Source organism: Plutella xylostella, chromosome 28 (genome assembly GCF_932276165.1).
Source record: "Plutella xylostella chromosome 28, ilPluXylo3.1, whole genome shotgun sequence".
Classification (NCBI taxonomy): domain Eukaryota; kingdom Metazoa; phylum Arthropoda; class Insecta; order Lepidoptera; family Plutellidae; genus Plutella; species Plutella xylostella.
This window is the reverse complement of record NC_064008.1, coordinates 32,502-54,582: the sequence shown is the minus strand read 5'-3', so window position 1 is coordinate 54,582 and position 22,081 is coordinate 32,502. Positions and strand designations below refer to the sequence as shown.

The 22,081-nt window shown below is 38.9% G+C and overlaps 1 protein-coding gene across 1 annotated transcript; it reads right to left on the bottom strand.

Moving 5' to 3' along the window:
• Window positions 1–813: 813 nt before the first annotated feature.
• LOC105397338 (retina and anterior neural fold homeobox protein 2-like) lies at window positions 814–19,088 on the bottom strand. Its single transcript, XM_048631145.1, has 6 exons — window positions 19,019–19,088; window positions 12,372–12,499; window positions 11,421–11,558; window positions 6,128–6,215; window positions 2,440–2,533; window positions 814–2,009 (listed from the first exon to the last, which is right to left on the bottom strand). Exons 1-6 carry the CDS (start codon window positions 19,086–19,088, stop codon window positions 1,892–1,894), a joined length of 636 nt encoding a protein of 211 aa, XP_048487102.1. The 3' UTR covers window positions 814–1,891.
• Between the last annotated feature and the right edge of the window lie 2,993 nt (window positions 19,089–22,081).

Genomic DNA, 22,081 nt, shown 5'->3' with positions numbered 1-22,081 from the left:
GGCCAACTACCAACGCTCGCCCCAACGTTGGGGCCAATGCAATTTTCTAGATCCATACGTTGGACGAGTAGCGTTGGGACCTGCGTTGGGGCCAACGTATGGAGCCGGCGTAAGCTTTCAGATAATTCTAGTTAGTTTTATGATTTAATTTATTAATCATATATTATTATTTATTTTATTATTTCTTTTTCCGTAGCCAATTAAAGTAATAAATTTGTTTTATACTTACTTATATCATACAATTCTTTATTGTAATTTTAAACCTCGTCAACATCTTGAGCTTATCCCAGTCCATCTCTGCGCGACGGAGAATTTTATTAAAACACCTACAACAGATATTCATATTCCCATCACCCGTTCTATTGAAGGCAGCCCTCCACTCCGGCAGGAGTTGAAGTGTTTGATCGAAGATTAATTTGGGAAAAATTGGTGTCGAAGTGGAACGAGGGAGGCTCGAGTGGTGACGTCACGAGCTGAGTGACGTCACGCGTCGTGAGACTCGTAAGAAGCTTTGCTCAATACAACGTGTTCTGATAAACCTTTTGTATCTATTGTTCAGTTAATCTTGACATTTTATAAAATTTTGATTTTTTTAAAAACCTTTATTGCGTTGAGTTTCTTATTTGTAACGGCTGTAATTATTCATTAATTATAGACGTTAGTATATGTTAATTACTGTCAATAACTTTTACATCTATATTTCGACCGTTTTCACTTAGCTAGTATGTTTACTGATAGTTTCAGCTGGTAGGTATGACTATTGGGATTTGAATGCAAACAACTTTGAAGATTTTACAATTTATTTATATTGTATTGAACGCCTCTACTGATAAACTAAAGTTTTGCAAACATCTACAACTACATCGCTACTGACAATAAATTATGTATAATTACATACTATAACTATTTAAATACTTACTTATTAAATATTCTATCATTTAATTTTATTATGGTTATGTACCTCTTCATAAACAAAGTGTAATTATAAATATAACTTAATAGTAAAACAATTTCTACAGCATTTACAATATTTACAATGGTCAGACATCTTACCTATACAATTTTTAAGATATTATTTAGCTCTTTAAAATAACTACTAGTGAGATCAATGGAATGGTGTTGACATTACAATGGAACACATTATGGAGATATTGAATGGAAGGTATTAGTTATAGGCTTCAAGATATATACTGAGACGAAATTTAGATTATGTTTACAGATAAGGCACAAGTGTTTTAGAGATAAATTTATCGAAAAATAATAAATCAAAAGAAACAATAATTGAAGTTCCGCAGCAACCGATATGGTCCATGGACGAGCAAGATATTTCAATATTTGTCACACATTATTCGTTACAATGAATTAGATGAAAGAATTTAAATATTAATTTCAACTTCAACAGACAATCCTGTGCTACCTATAATAATTATAATGTGCATTCACAATAAGAATATAACAAAATATAATACAATATTAAGTAATGTAGATAAACCATATTATTTTGCACATATTTGCCTGCTTGCTTATCAAAGCATATAACATTTACGTTGGTCACCAAATCAAGACATTTGCTTCAGTAACCACTCACGTCCCGGTGAACCATCGGTAAACCAGGCACTTTTTTCCCTTTGAATGATAATACTATACAAATACAAGTATTAGTAAGTACATAACTTCTTTTATATCAAACACATTCATCCATGATATCGAAGCCTCTGTGTCCACTGTTATTATTCTGATCAGAGTCTTTATCTTCACTTCCACTATCACTTTCCTAACACGAGTCTATCAAAGCTCTACACGTCATCTGGAATGTTCTAGACTTCTCAGCTCACTGCTGGGTCCAACCAGCTCACAGATGGCAGATGTTGCCGTCTCCCTCGCACGCGTGCTATGTGTGCATCTTGTTGATCTGTCTCGCTCGCTCCAGCGCGTCGTGGTGCAGCCGCAGGTCCGCGGGGGGGGAGGGCGCGCCGAGGGGCGCGGGGGGAGGCATTGCCAGCACGTACCTGCGGGAAGACCACTCTTATTGACTACGGCATACAGATGATAGGTAACATCTACTAATAGTTATCATCATCAGACAGCACACACTCTCGTCTGTCTTGGCTTTCGTCACCAAAAATGACGTCATAAGCTGTAAGCTGATGGGGCAGTGGGCCGGCCAAATATGCTGAAGAACCGAAGACCAGAGGGGCAGCAGCAGTTCTTGAGTGGAGTCTACAAACTGACAACAGCGTAGTGGCTCGCTGGACCCATCATCTTAAGCAGGTAGCCGGTAGTGCCTGTGTTAGTGATGAGATGAATGATGGTGAATATTGGCCTATGTCCAGCAGTGGACGAATGGACGACATATTGTTGATGTTGATGCTAAGAAGAAGAACAGGGTGACACTGGGTGTCTCCTGGATGACTACCAGGTGAGTAGTATGAGACTCACCTATGCAGCAGGGCGCGGAAGGCGGCGGCGGGCTCCAGCGCGGGCGGCAGGGGCGCCACCAGCCGCCACCACTCGCCCGCACCGAACTCGTTCACTGCAGGGAGGACAAGAAATAGAGGTTAGGACACAACAGACTCTGGGGGAAGAATGTACGTTCAGCTGCATAAGTAGATATAGATTTCTGTACCTTGTCAAACTGACGAACTGTCAATGTTTCAATGAATAATAATTGATAGGCGGTTTTCAGATTTCCAAGATACAAAAGAGTATAGCTACTTATGCAGCTGACTGTACATACGCCGTGAAATAACATTAGTGATCAAGCCTCAGGGCACTTATACCCTTGTTACACCTATCGAGTAAAGTATTGAGACAGTTGTCCGTTCATTGGTCGAGGATCGGCCGAGGATACTGTCTCGCCACTTTACTATGTAATCAGGGTTCTATTATATTCTATTCCATTCTCTGTGGGGGTGTAAGTATCTGCAACTGGCTCTCTCGAATGGAACCTTTGTGCATATCCCCTAGGTCTTAACTGCCTTCCTAAGGACTTCCACCACGCTGGTCCACTGCGGGTTGGTAGGTTCACATTAAATATCTAGATGTGCTTATTCTAGATAATATGCAGGTTTCCTCACGAAGTTTTCCTTCACCGTAAAAGCGATGATATACGTTGTACTTATATTCAAATAACTCATTGGTACAAATCAGCGCCGAGATTCGATTACCCGACTGAGCTACCACCGCTCATAATCAGGGTATTGACGGCTAGCTAGAAGATAAGTCAGTCCCATACTTTGAGCACAGCTTGTGCATTGAAAGTTAGATAAATAAATATTGACTTTGTGTATTAATATTGAATTCATAGGGTGAGTGTGACGCAGGTGATAAACACACAATACTCGGCTTTCAATCACCACCCATAATATTGTCCACTTTATCTACCCTTTTATAGCTAATTGTCACAAAATTAAAAGCTATTTCCGTTCGTAGTCACAAATAGTCACAATCGCTTCAAATATGTATGAATGTGTTTGATTGTGGCGCGCCACCTGCGCCTAGATAATATCATATTATGATATACCTTGTTCCGTTTATGAGGTCCCATGTGACAAGCGATTGTGGACTTTATGTGCAGCATAATAAGGGTCTTCATAAATGGAATAAGGTATAGCAGCCGGGTGTTGGTGCTAAGCGATATTTAATGCGACACCACAGGCGAGGGACCACAATCCGTCGTCTAAATATTTCACCGATACGACTTCATTGTAGATTACGAACTGAGATTTACTTTATATTAAACTGAAATATAGACTGCTTTTATTGTGGCTGTTATAATTATGTTTCAGTGTGTAAAATATAAAAATAGTACATGGATAAGTTAGAATACTGGATACTATTCATTAAAATATAAAGAATCAAAAATAAAACCTAACGACTTTATATAAATCAAGACAGAAGATCGTAGCGTGTTTTGAAAATATACAAGGCCAGAACGCAGAGGTTGGGACTGCTCGCGTATATTTTCAAATTAAAATGGTGCCATGATTTACTTGAAAGTATACAAGGCCATTACGCACTAATCGCGTATATTTTCAAGTAAGATGGGCCAAAATTATGGCTTGAAAATATACTGCAGCAGTTACCACTGCGTACTAATCGTGTATATTTTCAAGTGCCAAGCAGCAATACGAGCACTTGAAACTATACGTGATTAGTTACCAGGTAGCCCTTTTGAATTGTTGCTCTCTCTTTCTTTCATGCGAAATAGTAATAAGTCTATTGCTAAAACAGTGTCGCTTTCGACTAGTCTATTGCTTTCTAAACATTGCATCATCATTCCACATTTGGCATTGCTGTCGTAACGTGTTTACACCGTACAGAAAGAAATAAATTGATTTAAATTAAATTGTAGAACTGTTGTAAATAGTAAAAATTATCTCAGAATACGGTGTAGAACAATTCATAAAAGACAATTACGTTGAAATCAAAACTTGATGAAAAATATGTAATAATATGAATAAGTCCATGTAGCAAAAAGTCAATACCAATTGACCCCAATTTTTTAAAACATTTAATTTAGTTGGTTATAATAATATTTTGATGCGCTGTACTTTAATATTGCCGACGGCGTCATTAAGCTAGTCTTTTCCGTTCAGGAGCTATCGTCACTGTTACTTTTTCATTGCTCGTCAGTGTAGTAGGTATTACTCTTAATTCATATAAATAATAAGATATTAGTATTCTTACTTGCAAGTATGACTGCTATAAATATCAATTTATCAATCAAATTAGAGCTTGTTCATCTTTATCTATTAACATTCTATAGGTATGACAGGCATAACAAGTAAATTGTAAGTAGTCATGTAGTACATGTACCGAAATAGTTAAGTAAATCAGAATCAGCATGTAGGTATAAATTATATGCGACAAGTACGCCAATCAAGCAGTGTGCGTAATAGCATTGTATATTTTCAAGAACGTTTCAGTAAATCCCAACTTGAAAGTATACGCGATTAGTACGCACAAATCGTGTATATTTTCAAGTAAAATATTATTTTTTTTCACTTGAAACTATACAGTGCTAGTACACTATGGGTGCGTTCTGGCCTTGTATAGTTTCAAAACACGCAAGATCGTAATTATGGACTAATTAGTAGTTTTAGCTCAAAGCTTCAGCTAATTCACTGGGGCCTATTCTGGAGTACAGAACACTATGTATTGTATGTGGTCTTTAATCTTTATGTAGTATGATCTTAGTGACGTTACAATCGCACCGTCACGTTGTCGTCATCATCACGTCATCACGTCACGTTCACGTGGCTGTCTATGTCTAGTCCCCCCACTACCGCCGCCCCCGCGCCCCGCCCGCCTCCGCCCTAGCCCGTGCGTGTGTCAGTAACTACAACTACACTTATTTGATCGGAATCGGAAACATTAACTAAACACCGACACCGGAGGTGATAATTCCCGCCAATGCCGTATTTATCAAATGTTATTTTGTTTGTAACTGTTCATTATTTGCTCGTTACCGCCATCGGGAATGCTAGCAGCTCAGTTACAAATGTAACCATTAATTGCATAGATTTATTTTAACTGTTTCGATAAAACTACAGTTGATAACATTTTAATGGTTCTACCTTTGTTTGCATGTTTTATTTTGTTTTTATAGTGTTACTGGTTCTACTTTAGTTTTAAACTGCTTAGTTGATATAGCTATAATAGCCTACATAATATAAGATAAATGCCATTGGTTCGTTTATAAACTCTGTTCCTTCCATCCAAGTTTGTCTGGTAGAGATTGCTATTAAGCAATAAGACCGCCTCTTTATACTGTTTTATTTCTAAGTTTTTGTAATTTTTGTTTTTGGTGCACTTGAATAGTATTGTATATTATTGTATTGTATTGATTCCTCAATCGATTAAATAACAAAATTAGGTTGTAGGTACCTACTTATGAGTCATATCATCATACAGATAATAACTCCTCACTGTGGGTTAAAATCCTACCCCGACAAATTAGATCTTCAAATTTAACTACAATGTAATTTTCGCTAAATCGTGACTAATCCAACATAATTATCTACATTTGGCACATATATACATGTTTAAAACAATCAACAGAAATAAATGTAACATCAATTTATAAAGAAATGTATATAATATATAATAATATGTATATACTGACCGTGGTCGTGGTGTAGGAAGGGCGGGTGGTCGCGGCCGAGCGCCTTCTCCCGCTTGCGCCACTTCGCGCGCCGGTTCTGGAACCACACCTGCAACAATACACCAGCTTAGTAAACATAATATCATCACATCTATGCAAGTAGAAAAAAGGCGGAAGGAATATCGCTAACTAAAAACTGAGGCACCCTAAGTATGTCACTTTCATTTTTACGACGAGCCCGACACACACGCATTCACACTCATACCCCATTTACACTCTCGCACGAGTGGCGAGGCGAGCGAGGAGGCGAGGGGCGAGGCGCGAGTGTGAACAGACGCTCGTGGCTCGCCTCCTCGCTCGCCTCGCCACTCGCGGCGCTCGCGTCCGGAGCGGTTTTTGGGGCACGAGTCAAAGGAGCTCGCGTCGAGCTCGCGTCGCACGCGAGCGGGTGTTTACACTCTCGCGTCCGCTTCATTCTGGCTTCTACATCGTGCCGCGCAGGTTGTGTTCGTCGTCGTATAATTATAACGTAGTGTTTTTTCCTCAGTTGTATAATGGATTGGTCGCAAGACGAAACATTTAATTTCATATAAGTAAATATTTCAATAAAATAATAATAATAAAAAAACACTAAAACGTAAGAAATAAAAGCAGTACTTACCTGCTTACATATATTAGTACTGTCACATAGAATAGGTCTAAACCATGTCTAAACCTTAAATTATTTCTTACGTTTTAGTGGTTTTTTGAAGTCGTTTTTTTATCATTATTTTATTTTATTACTTATTTATACTTAGTTTATTTGCAATAATTGACAATCAAAATTAAGAAGCAAATGATACCTATAAGTCCTACTAGTCAGTAGTAAACACGAAGTAGTTGCTATATACCTACCGTTGAGGAGTTCCCTTGACTACCTTCCGTTTCCATCATCAGATCAGCTCAAGGTCACCATCATATTTTTTTAAATGTTAAAAATATAGGTAAGTACCTATGTACTTTATAAATTTCATTAACTACAATCGGTTAATAGGTACCCAAAATGGAAATTCATAGCCTGTTTTTAACCCTTTACCCACCCTTGGAGGTGGAATCAAAATTTGAAAAAAATGGGACCACATGGGATCTCAACCCAATACATAAAAAAAAGAATTTTCAAAATCGGTCCATAAACGGCGAAGTAATCGGTGATCATACATAATTTTTTTATTGTTGCGGCTAAAACTTCGACGTCCTCCATCGTTGCTAGCTCAAAGACAACTGAACTCTGCACGAGAGTGTAAACACCCATTCGCGTCACACGCGAGTGGGTGTTTACATTCGCGCCTCCGCACGAGTGACGAGGCGAGCGAGGAGGCGAGGGCCGAGGCGAGAGTGTAAATGGGGTATCAAAGTAAGTCAGTTCGCCGCTGCGCGCCAATCACGTCGCACAAACGCACCCACACACTCTCATGTCGCCGCCATTGTGGTGCCTCAGTGTTTTAGTAAGCGAGATTATATCCGTCTTTTTTTCTACTTCCTTGATCACATCATCACGACCCATCACGTCCCCGCTGCTGGGGCACGGGTCTCCTACCGATGAAGGAAGTGTTTTAGGCCTAGTTAACCACTTAAACATATAGGCAGCCGGTATTAACACATACACTTCAGATATTAATAGGTATAGAGGCATCAGATATTAACACAAACACATAAGCCCATAATCTTCCACTGCTGGAGAGGGTTCTTGCAAGGAACGTCACTGCACTCTGTCCTCGGCTCTCCTCATCGGCTTTACCGGTTCTGAGCGTGAGATATCCTCTGGACTTCTGGACCTTAGATGACCTTAGACAGGTTACCGGTAGAGCAATGGTATGTAGGATAGCAATGTGGTGCTACTCGTATATGGCAGAGCCCTTATACAGCAATGGGAGAATACAGGCTGATGATGATGTGACATATTGACCCAATGAGTGTGTGACTATTTTATAAACTCTAAGTTATTCCATCCTCGCAATGCATTAAAATGTACAAGAGGTAAATCAGCTTCCATCTCTACATTTAGTGCTCACAACTGATTCATAGGTAGTAAGTGCCCACTCCCCAGTGGTAATTGTGTCTCATTACTTATTAGCTCTGATTCAAACGCACTAGCAGCCGTCGAGCATTCGACCAACATTAGCATTTGCAAACCGCAAGGCACCTCGCTACGTCACTACATCAGCATGTCAGTATGTCTGTGTGGGCTACAGGGCGCATGGGGCAGTGATTGCTGGTGAACTCTCGGCTGAGATCAATTTTTCGTCGATTGCGGCGGAGTTTTAATTTTTTTATTGTGTAATTGTTGGCAATTTGCCGCTGCCCGCGCCCGCCGTGGCCCGCACGACAATGGCGACGTAATGAAAAGCAATTACGCATACGTGGTTTTCATACCGGACACGAGAGCATGCAAATTCTCGCCTTCCGCCACCGACATACGGACGAGAATAGTCTACGTTGCGAGCGAGAATAGACTCGGATTGACTCGCACATCGCGCTAATAAAGACACATTGTCGTCAAGAACTAAAAAATGGTCGTAATTTGATAATAATCTCCGCCCCCCCCCCCCTCGCTTTGTGCGACGCTAATGACATCTTTTGTGGAACGGACGCGAATCGTACGAACTTCTATTTTACAATAAAATACCTCCTATTATTATGTAATTTTAGCAATTACTCGCTTCGGCGAGCGCCGCCGGAACCGCCTGGATCTCTCTCTCTGAGACATAATGTACTTAATTGGAGACAATAAAATTTAGAAACAATTGATTTAAAAGCTTTTTAAGTATTTTCTTCTTAACAATTACGACTCGTTTAGTGGAAATTCTTTTATTTATATTCGCCCATTTTCACATTTTACTCATCATTAATAAAATAATATTAAAATTAACTAGAATTCGATACGCACTTATATTTTTGTGTGATGCTGCAGTCAGCGCGCCACACTTCTCGTGAAGAGCTCAATTACTTCATGCAAACCTCAATTGCATTGACGATTCAATTCCTTGCATTTTATCACCAGTCAATTATAGACTTTACCATCCGAAATTAAGGGTTTAAATCCTTCCAAAAGACTTTACTGCTGTAGGGGGCTATTCGTATGTGCGTTTGTCGGCGCGCGCCATCTATCGACTAGATTAAGAGTAATTTGCACGCTTAAGTGTTCGCAAACTTTTTTACACTTTTCCCATTCTTTAAGACTTTGGTAATAGAGTTGAGTTTTGCTCGTAAAGTCTCGAGGGTCGTTGAGGCTGGAACAATGGGCACTCGACTGGAGGGCCCGTGAGTGGTCTCATGACGTATTAATTGATGTAATTCGAGGAAGTAATTTGATTGAGCAAGTGCACGCTGGAGAGGCAGAAACAAATTAGAAACGATTTGCGCATTTGTCGAGCCACTGAGTGACTGAGCGACTGAGTTACAGAGTGACTGAGCGACCGCCACTGATTACAGCCACTTTGAGTGACTCAAATTAAAATGATTGGATCAAACAATGCCACGTTGTTGCTGGAAGTAAGTGTTCCTCACACCGCACCCGCCAACCACTACTTTACATGAGCTTCTAGACTATCATGGTATCGTTATAGTATCGCCAATAACTGTTGTGCAAATGAGGCCATAATTATTTCATTTACCTATTATTTATAAATTTTGCAAGATTATACGCATAAAAATGAGTAGTTGCTTTCTATAGAGCAGAGATTGTTCATAATCCCGGTCGTGGCGACATTAGCGCTCGCGTCCACAATTAGATATCATTAGTGAGCGCCGCCGCCGCCGCCGCCGCGGCTCCGGACTCATTACCCTCTCCACACTAACTAGCCTTCATTCGACGCTTCTGTGCCGACCAGCCCTCGCTCACACCACCCTTACTACTACGAAACAGAGTCCAATTCCCCACAGCGACGCTGCAAGGTTTGGTGTGTTGTAATGTAGTAGGTAAGTGTAATTGCCGTTAAGTTGTCGGCAATTAGTCGGTAATGTTGGCAGCACTGGCACTGGCTGCCATTATCACATCGCACAATACTCTGATTAAGCGCCTGAGAGCGGGGACGGGAGGGGGGTGGAAGAAAGGAACTATTCTGCTTCTTCTTACCATTTTACTGTAGAAAATTATGCTTATTTCACGCTCTTAAATATGGAAATTAAACCTAAACGGTTTATTAAAGCCGAAAGATGTACAGAGTTCATGAAAACATACATGGCTATCCAGAAAAATTACACCACTGAATCAAGGTATTACTGACAATTATAGAATCAGCCTCTACAACACGGAGCGAGACTCCGCATCATTCGCGGTGAATGCCGCATTAATGAACTTTAAAGACATTTTTAAGAGTTAAATTCCTCGGATTATGTCTTTAAGCTCCATTTTGTTCACCGAGTGGTTGCGAGTGAGTGAGTGAGTGAGCGGGGAGGATGAATGCGCGTGGATTGCCGAGGGCGGGTAATGGATGACTCTCATCAGGTATTAACAATCTGTCACTTGTCTTGTACTGGGAACTACAAATCTAATACAGTGCACAGTCTGTTACAGTACCAGGGAGCACGAAAGGTGTCTTTTCGAAGCCCAAAATTATTATTATCAATTATACCTTATTAAGAACTTAACGGACCGAATGGTGGTAATCGTGAGTGTATTCACTTCCATAATACGTCGGGGTACTGTGTCGCTGTAGCTACTACACTATATTGTAGCAAAGCGGGACTGTATATGCTCGATTAATACGCTGATTAAATATTAACTGCACTTTTATTACCTAATTATTAGATGATAACAATATGCACGCACGTCGGTAGGTGGGTAGAGAGAGAGAAAGTTGCGAGACGACAAAATAACATATTAAAAATATGAACTTTGTGTTGGTGTTGCCAAAATGTATGTCTCACCTGCACCCTGTACCTATACTGCGTCGCTGTAGCTACTACTCTATGGACCTAACCCACAATGACCTTACCACAAAAACTTAGACAGTATTTAAGAGGTGTTTAGCTCTGCCAAACGCCTACAAAATCTGTCAAAATTCGTTTTAAACAGTAGTTAAACAGTGTTTACAGTTTTTTGTGGTACTACACTATCCTAACTAATATTATAAATGCGAAAGTAACTGTGTCTGTCTGTCTGTAACTCTTTCACGCCAAAACTACTGAACGGATTTGAATGAAATTTGGTATACATACGGTCTAGACCCTGGGAAAGAACATAGGCTACTTTTTATCCCGGAATTCCTACGGGAAAACTTTTTAAGGCGAAGTGAAGCGCGCGTGAACAGCTGGTACTATATAAATGTCTCACCTGCACCCTCGCCTCGCTGAGGTCGAGCCGCGCCGCGAGCTCCTCCCGCGTGAACACGTCCGGGTACTGCGTGGCGTCGAACGCGCGCTCCAGCTCGTGCAGCTGGAGCGTCGTGAACGTCGTGCGCGAGCGACGCACCTGCGGGGAATAAATATAATAAATAAATAATAATACATATGTGGGGACATCGGACACGGCCATCCGACCCCAAGCTAGGCAGAACCTGTGTTATGGGTGTCGGACAGCTGATATATCTACACAAATACATAGATAGATAGATACTAAATATAAATATCAATACCCAAGACCCGAGAACAAATATCTGTGTTTAAACAAATATCTGCCCCAGCCGGGAATCGAACCCGGGACCTTCGGCTCAGTAGTCAGGGTCACTAACCACTACGCCATTCGGTCGTCGGAAGGGGGGAGGTTAGCCAGGGCGTAGCACAGAGTGGGAGGCTAGTCAGTTCAGGGTACAGAACAGGCAGAAGTCTTAGCCAGCGGAGGGGTGGGAGGGGGTTAGCCAGTTCAGGACAGAACAGGCAGAATTCGTGGTGGTGATAGTGTAAATTCTGGAGGAACTTTTATATCCATAGTAGCTAGAAGTTGCGTGCCAACTGTGTGGCGTTTATCGCACTGGTTACGCGATCAGGTTTGGAGTTAATGAACCTTGGAAGACGCTGGTAGATGCATCCATTAATTTCAAAATTTGGAAGGCTATGTTTCATGCAGAATGAGAACCAGGAGGCCGAGGACAGAGTGCTCTCCTTGGAATAGTCGTATGTACAATAGTGGTCAATTACGGGCTGACAGTAACGATGATGATGCTTTTTCACATTATGTTATCAGATTTCTCATGTTTTACTAATAGGGATTTCTGGAACGGAGATTTATTGCTTACAAACTACAAAAGTACCAGGCAACCATGGCCATCCAGGATGTACATACAACCTTGCGCGGGCGGCTGGTGACGTCATCGTGCTGCGGGGAGGGCGAGCGCGGGGGCGGCGCGCGGGGCGAGGGGGGCGAGGCCGAGCGCCCGCACTCCGACTCCGGAGTCGCGCCCCGGGACGAGGGTTCTGAGGAAAAATTTAGGGAATGTTGGTAAGTCATGTAAGTTCAAGACAGTGGCTTACATTACTGGGGAAGTTTCAAATGAGCGGCCTCCAAAATGTTGGAATAACATGTCACCATCATAATTATAAGTACTTTATGAATAAATGGCAGATTTCGATATAAGTAAAACGTGACTTTTTTTTATTATACAACACTTAAATTTTATTCTTTATGTATCCTGATAAGTAGATAACTATACTAATAAAGAAATTATGAACAATTTAAAGTTGAATCTCAATTCATATTATTAAAAAAAACTATTCCAGTGATAGTGAAATCAATATCAGCGGCTCAGCGACTCACCCCACAAATAAAACTGTTGAGAAACAAATTAAGCTTCTTTAAAAGGAATCAAATAAAAAACCCCGAACGTGCAGTTCATACATCGCCCCTCCGGTACACGCTAATTATTGCCGAGCGCCGAGCGAACCTCCCCTCTGCCGCTCTCGGATTATAGTTCACATTTCCGCGTACGGCTTGACCCTACATGTTGTTGTAATCTCTGACAAAAGCTACTTAACGTCAACACACGTTTGCTCATCTGAGTACAGTCGCCCGCATTGTGCTAATTGTTCGTGCATAATCCCACCAGCCCCGTACTACACATACGACCAGCCTGATAGTCATTATGTCGTACCAGCTAAGGACCATATTGAACCATCAGTTACCTGTGTGATGAGTCCCCTACAGTCCGTAGTCAATAACATTTATTTGTATCGTATTAAACAGTTTTGTTACAACATGTCTGATTGTACGAGGATTATCATCACAACTAAATAGATAAGTTTTGTTTGCATTGTAATTTGAATAATAAACATATTACTTATTTGTTAACGTTCTCATAGCTCAATGCCTGATTCGTTGAGCTAATTTGTTGAATATATTTTGCCAGCTTTAATAGCATGTGAATTGACTCTTCTAAGAGACGACCCTACTATTAGATACCTAAGCAGGTAATTCATCATAATAATATTATACTGGTTATTATTCTATTACATTTTGTAATACTATTGATTTACCATTTCAGCAATTTATATAGTCCATGAATATTGTCATAAACGTGAAATTTAGTATTTACCTAAGTATGGATGAATGGATGAATGGATGCCCTGAATCTTTCACGGGAGAACGGCTGGAACTAATTTTTATGAAATTTGGTAAGGTGACGCCCTATATACGAGTAGATACTAGGCTTGGTATTTGTTACAGAATTCCCACTGAAAACCCTTTCAAGTGAAACGATGGCGATGCTCGTAGGAAAGCTAGTAGTTAAATAATTTGAACCTAAAATTCTTGCAAGTAAATACGAGTAGCTGGCTGTAAATACCGTAGTTACAGCGAAGTGAAGGCAGCGAGAGCTAATTATGAACTTTCTATTCTCTACTACACAATGTCACAGACTAATTAAATCCCTCTTTGGTAGCGCGTAAAGTGGCGGCTAGCACATTCCCTCGCCTGTAGCCTGCTAGTCTGTGGCGCGAGTCATTCCAAATGTAATTAACATCATTCCGGCCATGGCGCCGCATTGTTACGAATTTAATTTCAGTTCAAATATTAAATATGATTTAACAATTAAAGTTAAACAATGGCATAAATTCGTTTAGATTGTATTAATTTGTAATTATGTCGTACGAATTCATTTACAAATGTTTGGAATGGAAAGTTACCGTTCCAAATACAATTTCTAGATCAGACATTTGAATACTTTATTCGTAACAAAAGGTTTCGGTATGATTTCACGACAGCAATTATTTAGCTCTGACAAATTGGGTTTAATATCATTCGAAAAATAAAATGTTATACAATTTATTGATTCCATTAAAAGTATATTCCTACACGAGACGGCACTCAATAACAAATACGATTCTATGTTGTATTCCGCGAAGGACGCTAAACCGATTTGTTATAAAAATATCGAGTCAACAGCTTGTTAGCGATCAAACAGAGCTCCGGTATACTCCGACACATCTACACCCACACATGCAAAGCACTTTCGACTCTGTGTCGTAGGCAATAAGAAACCACGACGTATTTGTACCCTCGTTCGACTGTATTCACCTATAATGCTGTCAAATTGGCATCGACTGATCCTACAAACGATCTGAACTCTTTACTTGAACATGTAGTCTGGATCCCCTCGCCTCTACTGCTATGGGAATAGCGCATATATTGGCAGAGCAATGTGTTGCTGTGTGGGCGGTGTGATCCGATTTGAATGGTAACTGTATTGCAATTATCGGCGCAGCGGCTCAATGCGTTCTGCCTGTATGTGAGGAATCTGTATGTGAGGAGTCTGCATCAGGAATTTACTACTATATCTCGTTGCAGGAGAGGTAGTGATGGCTCACGTCAGTACAATCTGCCACCAACCTCCTAGCATGGCCCCTTGGTCCATGTACTGTGAGCCCGGGATTATAATTATTGAGTGTTGTCCAATGAACGATTCATTAGTCAATGATGATTTGATTACATTGTTATACATGGAGATTATTAATTAATTGATTAATTAGGTAATTCTTATTATTAAAAAAAATAAGGATTTAAAGGAGAGTAGTATTTAATTTATTAAATGGTGAACTCTCTTATTGACATATTTAAAGTGCCAATTTCTCCATAGTCGGTTAGAGCATAACCAGGTAGGTATTATTGGTTGACTTTTGACACATCTGTCAAGAATTCAGTATGGAGTATGGAGATGACGTATAATTGATCAACCAATACCCTGGTCACGATTTAACCGACTATTGTAAAATTGGAGATTAAGGTCAGTTGTTAATCTTCTAGAATCAGTTAGACCTGAGCTAAGAGGCCTTCCTAGATAAAATACACTGTGTAAAATAATGATAACTTGGCAGTATCAGTCTTTTAAGACAAAATAATATGTACATATACAGGGTGTTGCAAAAAGGGTATACTAAGCCGAAACCTACATGTGCAGCATGGTATATCTAAGCCCAAAACTGAAATCAGAACCGCCTTTGTATACGTCCTTTATGTTTTAAATTTGTAATCTGTTTTGTATATTGTTTGTTTGTGTACAATAAAGCGTTTATAAATAAATAAATAAAAAGTCACGTGACCAACAAAGTTTCTATGGAAAATGTTTTTTTTTTTGCGAATTTTGAAATTCTGATTTCAGTTTTGTGCTTAGATATACCATGCTGCACATGTAGGTTTCGGCTTAGTATACCCTTTTTGCAACACCCTGTATAATAATAAATATAGACATGCAAATCGATGTGTTGTATGAAGGCATCGCTATCTGATCGTGTGAGAATACCAATCTCGCTGACAAACAGCAGTGAAGAATATTTATAGAGGTCAAATTCAAAAAATCCATCTCCCGAAATTGCTCCTTCGTGTGATATCACAAAGAAACGCCGTCTTTTATTTATTTGAGCGATGATCTTCCACTGCGGTAAGTTTCTGCTAATTATGTTCTCAACAACGCGCCTCGGCCTCAAGTGCGGCGCACAACAGAGCTGCCGACACAGACTAATATCACGGCTCCATGTTTAGTAGAAACTGTTTAATAAGTGCCTATTATTAATACTATAAATGTATAGAAAGTGGCACTTGTGTGTGCAACGAAGTGTGGCGCATGTGTGGTGTGTGTGTGGAGTGGAGACCACTCGCTGAGCTGTTGTGTTCCGATTATTATGAAGCTTTGTTACAAAACAACACACAAAAGAGAGATATAAAAATAATATGCATTCATATCATGCACACACACACACATACACCGATCTCGTAAAATCTACTTTTAAAGATTACAAAATTAGTCTGTCTGCATAGATTGGTATAAAAGGATTGGAGTTAATTAGGTTAAAATGTTTTTATAGATAGTTAATGATTTCAAAAGAAGGATGCGCCCGTAACGAAATTTTATCTAAAGAAACTGTTATTTCCTAATGCAATCAAATTAGATATGACAGATCTCTTATATCTGTCATAATTTTAGGGCCAAAGCGAGGGTGCCATTTTCTAAAACGGCGGGGCCTGACGCTAGTAATATATTATAATATGAGTAGATAGTTTTCATATTTTTACCAAAACCTAACTACATTTCATAGCTATAACCCCAAATTCATAGAGCTTTTAAAATAGGTAATTGATACTGTGAGTTTTTTTTATTTGGTTAAGCTGTTTATCTTAGATGTTTAATTGTTTTATATTTAGCTTTACGTAACTGTAACTGAATATTATGATTTTGTTTCCAGTGATGCTATCAGGACACGGACGCCGGAATGATGTTATCATGGCGAGAATGTAACGCGGAGCTTCGTCCGACCGGTGCCGGTGTGTCGTTTGGTATACTATCCATAATTACAATCATTATAAAAAAAATATGACGAGTCACGATCACAAAATCAAAAACTTTATTTATGACGTCAATTATACAACTATACATCCCATAATGCAAATGATAGTGCTTGTAAAGCCCATAATGCCAATAAAGAGCAATGATAGTGCTTTATGAAAAGCATAGGCGAGTCAACTACTACTGTGGGACATCCTCACAAGTATTCTGTATATGATGGTATTTTGTCTGTAGGTAAGTAAGAAATGCACTTGGCGCCGCTCAGTTGAGAAAGAGGCACTGGCACTAAACTGGCGAGAACTCGACCAACGAGCGTCATACTGAGCCGAGTAGAGGAACATACTGTGAGCCTTAGTTTCCTGATAAGATGTATAGACTATTAATGATGATGATGATGATGATGATGAAGTGTAGTAACTTCTCACATGCGGGTCGGCAGTGAAGCGTCTCACAATGATGGCGACCGTTTCAAATAGAACGTCTCGAGAGTCCGTCACTCACTACACTGATCCGTGTGTGAAAGTTCAAAAGTATGTCGCAATCATGATAATTTATCCAAGCTGTATTTCTTAAATATAATATCGTCGTTATACCATGATACAATATAGTAAAATTGTACAGGTGAAAGAACTACAAATTCATAAATTGAAGTAGAATTGCTGCAACTGTCATTACGATGTAAATTTAAAAATAAGTTATTCATAGATTATCGCAGTAAAGTGTATAAACATTATTTATAAACATTAAATTAGTTATGCGAAGATTGTTAGGTTGCTAAAATATTTTAATGAGCTATGTACTTATTGTTGTTGTGAAATATTCTATTATCTAATTAATAATAAAACGTGTGCAGTGAAATTCAATCCATTAAAATGTTGTAGAAATCAAATAATTAATGTCATTATGCGTAATTAATAAGTATGCTCTTTTAGTTTAGGTTATTAATTAGTTTTAGAGCTTATGATTTCAATTTATGCTTAATTTAATAGAGTACCCCTTTTTTACTAGCATTGACTGAAATGTAAATTTTACTTGCATTGATTATAATAATTAAGTGAAAATGAATGATTTGTCATCTGCGAGTTTAATTAAGGTTACACCCTCAATATTATAAGTATGTTATTAACATTAAACTATTTTAAGTTGTACCTACACTTTAGAAGACTACCCACTTTATCGGACTATGGAACATTAGTTAGCACTCTTATTATTAATTAAATATTCGTTTTTCATATATTGTCTTTTAGCTGTTTATTTATCCGGAACAAAATCATTTTAAAATAAATTATTCAATCTAGCAGTATAATATTATATAATTCATAGATACAGTGTATTATAGGATATTTAAACACTAATGGGAACAATACGCAACCTAAAAGTAGTTGGTTTTCATTAGTTATGTTTCTGTTAATATATTTACTTTACAATAAAGAAATTTTAGTTCATAGCTCGCACTAGCTCCTGTTGCTACGGGCTAGTTGTGCCGCTACGAAGCGCCGCTACAAACAGGCTTCACCGCTACGAGCAGGCTACGCTGCTACGACATGCTACGCGGACGCTACGAACAGTCTACGTAACTTCAAATGTCAGTTAACTTGCAGTTAATGTTCAGTTCGGCTACCTTTGTCATCATTGAATTAAAAGTGTTAAAATAGTAAGTACCTATGGATAGAATAGGTATAATCACTGATAATAAATAACATGAAACTGTATTGCTGAGTGAATAAAGGCTTATAACCATCGTTCGGCGTTTAGAAATGTGAAAGTTTGTATGATTTACATTCCCATATAAAGTACTGGACGTATTTTCATGTTTTGGATGCAAGAAGCTAACACCCTTCATTAAGCCATAGGCTGCTTTTTCTCCCATAATTCCCACGGGAAATCGATTAAACCTATAGTGAAGCTCGCCGGTAATAACTAATCCTGATTAATCCTAACTAATATTATAAATGCGAAAGTAAGTGTGTCTGTCTGTCTGTTACTCTGTCACGCCAAACTACTAAACGGATTTGAATGAAATTTGGTATACAAATTGTTTAGACCCTGAGAAACAACATAGGCTACTTTTTCGCGGAATACCCACGGGAAAACGTTTTAAGGTATACCGAAGCTCGCGAGCAACAGCAAGTAACAAAATAAATGTGCCAGGAGTGCATACCGTCGGGGGAGTGTCGTCCGAGGATGTTGTCGATGGTGTAAGCGGCGCCGCGCCGCGCCGGCTCCGACATCTCCTGGCGGCTCTGGGCGCCTGGTACCTCGAGTCCACACCAGCACCGCACTACAGTCTGATGATAGCTACTACCATGGCTGGTAACCACTTTATGTACACTGTCTTTTAACTTTATGTACTGTCTTTGTTTTCGCACTTGGGTTCGAGTAGTTGCTGTTACAAAAATTAGTTACCTACTAAATAACTGGTTATTTATAGTTAATTAAACTTTCGTATTTCACTTAAAAGTTATGTCAGTTTATTGAAATTGTGTTAAAAAACGATTTCGCTCACAAAAATCATTAGTTGATAACAAATTTCTCGCGAACGTATAACGAATCGTGAACGGATTCTAAGCGATAAAATTGGCGAACATTATCAGCCGAAGTTGACAACTGAATGAGCGAAGACCTTACACAGGGCCGGAGCAACCCTCGCGGACCCGACGGTCTCACCGCCCTCGCGCCGTCTCGCTCACTCCTATTATATTCAAGTATAGCTGTCCCGCTCGCTGGCCCCGCCCCTCGCAGCTGATTGGTTAATGCGTCGAGATCTTGAAGGGTTGTAATCGCAGTTCTCATTTCATAGCCGTGGATTGACTCAGATTAAAAGATTCTTTTAAAAAAGTATTGAAAAGGATTTAATAGTTTGTTGTTTTTATGGACTCTGATAATAATGGCATTGTCTACGGATATTAAGTACCTATTTACGACCGTGAGAAGTGCTAAGCACTTCATATTTCTGGCAAAACTTGGATACAAAAAATAATCGGATGGCCGACGTGGAATCTGAAGTCACCAATTTACATTTTAGTATCATTATCTCTATTAACCACAGATTTATATTCGTCTATTATTAATTGGGTACAATTTAAATCATCACCAAAAAAAATAATTGTACGCAAATACATTGCACCAAAAAAATTAATTAAAACCAAATTAATTAAACCAACTCCAAAATCGAAATCCCAAAAAAAAACGTTTACGTTCCAAAATAAATAAACACGCCTCCAAATAATTGCAAGTTTACAATAGAAAATTTTTTTCGTCGCCAAAACGGATAAATCATCACCAAATTATGCTATACTAAAATATAAACATTGACACCAAAACTAAGTGTTCAATTTTTTTTTATATCACCAAAATATCCTACCCATCAACAATATCCTAACTAATATTATAAATGCGAAAGTAACTGTGTCTGTCTGTCTGTCTGTCTGTCTGTTACGCTTTCACGATAAAACTATTGAACGGATTTGAATTAATTTTGGTATATGGTATAGACCCTGGGAAAGAACATAGGCTACTTTTTATCCTGGAATTCCCACGGGAAAAGTTTTTAAGGCGAATCGAAGCTCGCGGGAGCAGCTAGTATAGTATAAATTTTAATATGTAGGTATTTGCGACTCTACGAGTGGTGCGGCATGAATTTTGAATTCGCGCGATGCTTGTGGACGCAATGTATCAATGATGTCTAGTACATCGACCTCAATACATCGCGGCAAATTCTGGACAAGGTCAAATTTGAGCGGCGCCATCCCCCACGCCCGCATACTGATATACATACATTAACCTATCATCATCATGATCATCAGCCAATAATCATCCACTGCTGGACATAGGCCTCTCCCAAGGAGTGTCCCAACACTCGGTCCTCGGCCTTCCTCATCCAACCACTACCGGCTGAAACCCGCCTAAGGTCGTCAGTCCAGCGGGCAGGAGGGCGTCCCACGCTGCGTTTGCCTGTTCAAGGTCTCCACTCGAGAACTCGTCTACGCCAACGGTTATCGGTTCTTCGGTAGATATGACCAGCCCACTGCCACTTCATATTTCTATAGAATTTATTGGTACATGACAGAATTCAAACCCTCGGCCACACGGCCACACGAATGGGAGTCGAGATGGCGTAACGGATAGATTTTACTAGGCACATACTAATGATTTAATTAATTCATAAAGCAATTTAACAAGTGACTTTGTTTTGGGGTAAGCTATTGATTATTTGGTATAAACTTAATTTTTAATATTTACTTTTACTTTTTTTGGTTAGAAAGGATTATTAAAATGATACTGATAAAAGAATATATTGGTTACATCAATATAGCGATGATATACTTTATTTGGTTTGAAATAAATTTTAATGGTGTCAATATAGTTTTACAGTATGCAGTAAAAAATAATTTGGTTCATTTCAAAAATATTTTGGGAAGCATGATTTGGTGACGATTTATCCGTTTTGGCGGAGATTTCAAATTTATTGGCGGCAGTATCATATAATTTCTGGTGGAGGTTTAAATACAAGCCTTATTAATTTTAAAATAATGAGCAGCTTTTACTAATTACATAGGTAGATACTAGATACTAAAACAAAATTATTACTGCAAAGTGGGGATTTAAATACTGAATTAATTTTAACCAACTACCTACCTAAAGTAAAATTTAATTTTTGTAGTTTGTTATATTATACTTTATTTATTATTATTTATTTATTTTATAATATTTGGAGAACTTACAGCTATAACACAATATGAACATATCAGGTAAACAGCTACCAGCCGATTATAAGTTCCCTCATACTTACTTATTATTAAGTAATTTACTATGCACATAATTTATATAACTCTTGCTGAATGTACACATTTACACAAAATATTTTGATATGATTACCAAAAGACGGTTTTGCAATTTAAACCCTGTAGTATCACTAAGGGCCAGTTTTTTGATCCCTAGTTAATTCAAGTTAATACACCCATTTAATAAGTAATTGATTAATATAGAAATACTCGGAATACCTTGTATCACGTCACAAACGCGCGATCATTCTAAGCTTCACTCACAAAAACTCGCTTGTATGGAAGAGTTAATGAATTTGCTTGTATTCTAGGAAGGCCCTGTATCTGGGTCCGGGCTCGCGCGTGGCACGGCCGCGGACGCCGCTGGCGCCTACTCTACAAACAAAGTGAAATTGTTTACAAAGATTTTGTGAATTTTAACAAGCATCGTTGGTCTCCGT